This window comes from Falco cherrug, chromosome Z (assembly GCF_023634085.1).
Source record: "Falco cherrug isolate bFalChe1 chromosome Z, bFalChe1.pri, whole genome shotgun sequence".
NCBI classification, from domain to species: Eukaryota; Metazoa; Chordata; class Aves; order Falconiformes; family Falconidae; genus Falco; species Falco cherrug.
Window position 1 is genome coordinate 84,728,530 of NC_073720.1, and position 6,368 is coordinate 84,734,897.

The following is a 6,368-nucleotide window of genomic DNA, read 5'->3' on the forward strand; positions in this document are numbered from 1 at the left end:
CAAGAAATAACCCAATTCAGTATGAGTCTCAGTTGATCGTCTCAAGCACCAAAACTGTATTTCTTCTCCAGTCTACCCTTCCTTCATAAGCTCAGCAAACCTCCCAAAATAATTTATTCTTAACCACACGAAATCTATATAACAGTTTCTAAAATGCTTAACAGTTAAGGCTTTGAGCCCACTCTCTTGGAATTTATCATTTACAGTGACATTGTGTAGCCTATGTTAGCCAAGCAACTTTAGCTCTGCAACTTTGTTTTGTTCGTTATTGTAAGCAGGGTGATGGATTCAGTCTTTTAGAAGTGCAGTGAACAACACTGATAAGATGCGCTTCACTTACAGCAAAATTCCTCCTCACTTGTATCAACACCAAGTACTCATAAAAGTGATTTAAAAAGATGAAATACAAAGACAATACTCTCCACAAGTTTTTAAAGTGTATGACTACACAAAACACAATTGAGCAGGTTGTGCTGTGAGTTTCTGTATCTGCAATTAAATATGGTAAACTTCCATTTCTAACAATTGTCCCATCTAGATTACAAGGAACGAAGTCAACAGACTGTTTAGGAGCAATGGTAGCTCAGAAGAAGAAACACAGAGGTAGTGCAAATCATATACTTTGAGTCATGGGAATGTACAAAGAATGCAGGTAGAAGACAATGGGGAAAAAAAGACGACTTATCTGTACTGTTAACTGCAAATTGTGAAATTCCCAGAATTGCACAGAATCAAGGGACGACCTATTTGACAAGCAGACACCATAGACAACATAGCCGAATACAAACAAAGCTGTACCATGCCTAGAACTCAGATGGCCCCAAAAGCTTAAATGTCTCAGCTGCAGAATCCTCAGCCTAAGGATTCAGCTGTCTTCAATCCAAGCTCTGTGCCAGCCAAGCAGCGTGACCGCATCTCATTTTACAGACAAAACTCTTGTGAAAAAGCATGTGAAATAAGGTCACAAAAGTAAAAGTAGTAAAAACACACAAGGAAGTTGAATGGCTGTAAGTTAGCTGCTTAAGGAATTTAGATGAAAATTAGTCACATAAAAAGGCTGTAACTCAGAAAAAAGCAAGACACAAACACCTAAGATAAGCCACTCCAAGGATGGCAGGCCAGCCCTTCCTCACCTGATTGCCTGGCCAGCCCACTCAGTAAGTGTCCTATAAAGATGCTAGCAATGCTCTGTCAAGTATGTCATGAATCCTCACTACCTACTGAGCATATTAAGTACGGAATAATTGCTCTTTACTTTTACTTTCATAGTATCATAGAATGGTTTGGGTTGGAGGGGACCTTTAAAGGTCATCTAGTCCCACCCCCCCTGCATGGACAGGGACACCCCCCCCCAGCCCAGGCTGCCCCCAGCCCCGTCCAGCCTGGCCTTGCGCCCTGCCAGGGATGGGGCACCCACAGCTGCTCTAGGCAGCCTGAGCCAGTGTTTCACCACCCACTTCACACACACCTTGCCTGCAGAATCTCTCTGCACACGCTTAAAGCCAACCTTCCTCATGATCTAGGAAGGGAGAGTTAACAGCTGCCATCATCTCACAGACAACGTGTGATCAACTGGACCCAAGTGCTCTTTGGCAACAAGCACCTAAGCATATGAATATGCAGTGGCAATACTGCTATAAAAAGCACACCAGTGTTAGTGCACTGGAAACCAACTTTGGAATAGGAAGGCATAAACACTGCACCAGCTGATACCTGGAAAATCAACACACACATCTGTTCAAAGCAAAAGAGAACCCTGAATTCTGCAGAAACAACCAACCATCTTAGGCCCACAGCCTGGTGGATGGAGAGTTGCACATTCCTTTGCTCACCGAATGTGCACTTCTGCTGTGCTTACTTTAACACACCCATTTTTAACCGACAGCCTATACCAGCCACGTGCTGTCTCCAGTGTTACAGAAAAGAAAGTCACCAAATACTTCCCATGCGTTTTGCAAATACGTACATGTGTTAGAACACACACATGTCATAATTTCAGCATCTAGAACTGGTTCTCAAACACCTGTGAGACACACCGAAGTATGATTTACAGGTTAAACTAGCAGGGACAGCATCTGATGTCAATGTAATTGCACGGACAAAGGATCAGAAATCAAGAAGTTCCAGACAGACAAGGGTTTGAAAGAGGGACAGAGAAGGAATTAGTTTTCTGTGTTCTCCAACTGACCACATCTACATATCCTCAATCCCTTATAACAACAGAAATCTCTTGCCACAAGCTGTTGAATTCATTATTCTTATATTGATCTCATGTTCACACAACTCAAACAACTCAGTTTAAGGTCATGACCTTCAGACACGGAAAGTCAAATCAACTTTTACAACCTTTCACACAACTTCCTTCCTTCAAAAAGCCAGATGTAAAGCTTTGTTAAAGAGCAGTTGAGTCCCAACACACCGCCACCACAGTAAGCCAAGAGACGCCTTTTAGGACCTGAATACTTCAAAATGAGCAAGCTGGCCCAAACCAAACCAATTAACTAATGTTAATTAGCCCCATAATTAAATGGGAAACAAAGCACTACTACACTGTTATTGATGTGTATCATAGGTATAATGATAATTTTCAAGGGAGCTATCCATACCTTCTGCAGATGGAAAAAAAAAAGTGGTATCTTTAGTAGTAAGGTTTTTTATAAACAAGGGGATTAAGCTACATTTCAGTAATAATTCTGAATCATATATTTGCAAAGAAAGCCTGTTAGGAATTTTACAGCCCATATCAAAACTCATACAACTTGAAAGAAAGCTGAGCAAAGGGACACACTGAACATTTGTTATTACGATATTATAGGTTCGTTCACAGTAACAAGATACACTGCCAGCATTTCTGCTCATTACTGATTTTTTTCAGTGGTATCACAGAAGAGCTGTAAGATGCATTCTGCTCACTGTGCTAAGACTGCCAGGAAAACATCTGTATACAAACACCGGTCTACTGGGTCGTGCTGCATTATTTCATGACAGAATACAAAAACACAAAAGGAATCTTGTGCCAAAGCTTGCTTTCCTTAAGCCATAAGAAGTAATCTACACAGCACTGGATCAAAGCTCTACATACCTTCTGAGCAACCTTTGGGCTACTGTCCCAAGATTGCAGATGGTTTTTCAGTTCTGAACTTCTCCCAATAATAGCAGGACATTTTTCCAAACTCAGAGATTCCTTTTCCTGAGAACTATCCTTCTGGACTCTGTTACACTGCTGGTCTGAATCACTGCAGAATTCTCTCAGTCTGTCTAGAGTTTGCAAACATATACGAGGCTTTTCACACTTCAGAGGTTCTTCTTCAGTAAAAACACACAACAAAAACATATTAGCAACTTATTTGCTGAAACAGAATGTCTACCAGAATGACATCAGTAAGCAGAGAACACAATCAGCTTGCTCCGTCTCTCTCTTCCCTGCATTCCCTCTCCTCTCCTCTCCCATTGCACTATTTCTGCCAGCCTGATCGAACCATGCATGTAATCAGCTTAGTTACTTCCCTGGAAAGTCAATACTCCTCACTTAAATGCTTCTTCATACATGGGAGAAGCAGTACAATTATTTTCTGGACTGATAATTGTAAAGCCACAAAATTAGCTAAGAATATTGGCAGACATGGTATTTTTTTCAGCAGTTTTTAAGGAGTAGTATTGCTAGTTGATGGTGTCTGAGTGATACTTCATCATATCCACAAAACTGCATATAGCACCCTCTTTAAAAAAATTATAGCGGCTAATTCTTTTCAATGAATTATAAGTGTAATGAACTTTATATTCAGTGATTACTTTTTTTCTACTAGCACCATTAACTTTTTTAATTCATGGTTCAAAGCCAAATAGAGCATGGGCATTTTCACTGTAATTAAGTGGTTGCCATTTCGCAGTTAAGAGCACTGCATTAGAAGTATTTACTCTAAGGTAGTCTTTAGGTATCCCAGTCAAAGGGCAGACTCTACAGAGCTGTCAGGTGTCAGTAAGCTTCAGCCTGAGACTAAAAGACAGATTGTATAATTAACACAGAAAGGGAAGTTACAGCATTTCTGCGTGGGCATCCAGACTTCACTGACTGAACAACCTGTTAAAGCTGAGTCAGCTGAAGGGGATTTGCAGAGTAATTTTGGAGCAAGGCTCAAATACCTAGCTTCTGAGCCACAGACAGGTGCTTTAGAAGTGTAGCTATTATGCTCATAATGGCTCTTCAGAGATGTCTGCTATACTCAAGAGATACTTCCTAAAGTATCCAACATTTTTTTTTTACATTTGACAATGAAAAACTATTTATTGGGTATAAATGCTTGAAGGTTTGTTTACAGTCAACTCACTTTTATCCTGAGTCTTCAATGGATTACAGATGTCTTCTAGAGTAATCTGTTGTGCCTTGGTCTTCTTCTCACAGGGTTCATTGCTTTCAGTTGATTTTCTCCTTTTTGTGCCAAATTCAGAAGCCTGAAACATAAATTAAACAAAGTAGTTCTTTGCCATCCTCCACAAAGGAAAATAACGCACCCATCATTACATAAAGAGGTAACGTAAAATGACTTTACAATATATTAAATCCCTAACTATTTTACCTATCTACATTTTTTTCTAATAAAATAGTTCCTCTAACATTCAAGGCTACAACACGAAAAGAGATAGTGCATTCTGTGAAGAAATTGGCTGTTGCACTAGAGAAGAAACACCTGCAGCTACCACACCTTCAAAAGGCAGCTTAGAGCTAGAGAACTGAACCAGCACTTAACAGACTCTCCCATCATACCACACACTACTGCCCTGTGTCTGAATCAGATCTCTTCTGCAAATCCTCATTTCCACAGTTCAGAGCCCTCCTCTTGCCAGATACTGGCTATTCACCTCTGAAAAGCACGGCTTCCTATAGCCTACATCCCAATGATGGAAGAGTGTCTTCTCCACACCGTCCCCAAAGCGTTAAAAGATTTTCCTAAACTATCTGTAAACACCTAGCTAGCATCATCCTGAGTTTGGATAGAATACAGTACTTTTGACTAGTGCTCCTTAGATGGCTTTTGACACATGTACTTTTAACACTTCATAAACAGAAAATTCATCAATTTATGTTGTTTCATCACTGATGTTTTCTGTTTGACAGAATGTAAGAAATATGACTAAATATAAAGAAGTAACTTGCAACTGCAATAACGTATAAACACACTACCATTTCACTCTGCAGACAAACACAACTGGTGCTTTTAGCAGCTTGCATGCACGATTCATATGGTAATCTCAAGATGTTTTAAGTGTATTACTGGGAAATTCAATCTCCTTGTAACTAAGCAGGAACTCTATCCTCAGTCAATAAGCTGGTAACCTCTACATAATGCATCCATATGCACAGCCCACAGGAATGGCAATGTTTCCCTTCCACATCCACTATTACATACCACCAGATCAACACTAATTACAAAGCAATTTTTCTGCATGGACAGAAAGGGACAATCACACCTTTTGTAATGTATTTGGACCAAAAGTAACAAAAAAGGTTGATTTGAAACACAACTGAGAAAAGCATGCGTTCCCAGGGGCTAGAAAGGGCTAGAAACACAAACTACTGGGAGACTGGAGAATATGAACTCAGAATGAAATCCAGTTGCTGAGACAGCAATTTTTTCCCAGCAGCAGCATGGAGAAGCTGCCGTATTGCTGCAGGCTCCCTCAGCCCTGCACCTAACAGTGCAGGCAGAGTTGCCCGAGCTCCACCACGACCTGGGCCATGAGCTTAACCCGCTGCACGCCGGGCGGCAGAACCTGTGCCAGAGGGTCCAACACGACTGCAAAGGCGCTAAGGCCCGTGACCCAAACTTGCACGCCAAACCCCTACCAAGCCTCAGTTCCAACAAGGCGGGCATGTCCTAGCTGTTTCCGAAGAACGAGGTATCGCTACCGTGTTACACAAGGCAACGATGCTACAGCAAGCACCGGTGACTGGAAGGCCCCGTCTGTTGGTGGGGCCACCGCAGGGCACCTGGCGCGGCGGGGCCGTGGCCAGCTCGGGCCACCCTTTCAGACACGACTTAGTGACACGAGGTAACCAGACAGGCCCGAGGGCCCTTCGCCACCATCAAGAGGTGACAGGACCTGAGGGCCCCTGCGGCCCGGCCCCTCGCCCTTCAGGCGCCCTGAGCCCCAACCGCCACCGCCCCGGGCGCACCGTCTGCCGGGCGGCACCCTGCTCCCCGCCGCTCCCCGCCGCTCCGAAGAACCTGCTCAGCACCAGCTGCTGCCCCCCGCCGCCGCGTTCCCGCCGCCGCCCCCGCGGCATGGCAATGGCGGCAGCGATGGCGGAGCCCGGCCGCGGGCACTGGCACCACCTTCCCCGCCGGATGCGACAGCAGGCGCAGGGC

The 6,368-nt window shown here is 43.4% G+C and overlaps 1 protein-coding gene across 1 annotated transcript in view; it reads right to left on the bottom strand.

Annotated features, from left to right (window-relative positions):
• Nucleotides 1-6,351, bottom strand: part of MSH3 (mutS homolog 3) — a 113,223-nt gene extending 106,872 nt beyond the window's left edge. The window contains exons 1-3 of the mRNA XM_055699760.1: nucleotides 6,176-6,351; nucleotides 4,329-4,452; nucleotides 3,083-3,306 (exon numbers count right to left, since the gene is read on the bottom strand). Of these exons, the coding sequence (XP_055555735.1) occupies nucleotides 3,083-3,306; nucleotides 4,329-4,452; nucleotides 6,176-6,286 (459 nt within the window). The 5' untranslated portion in view covers nucleotides 6,287-6,351. The remainder of the gene's footprint in view (nucleotides 1-3,082; nucleotides 3,307-4,328; nucleotides 4,453-6,175) is intronic.
• Nucleotides 6,352-6,368: the final 17 nt, after the last annotated feature.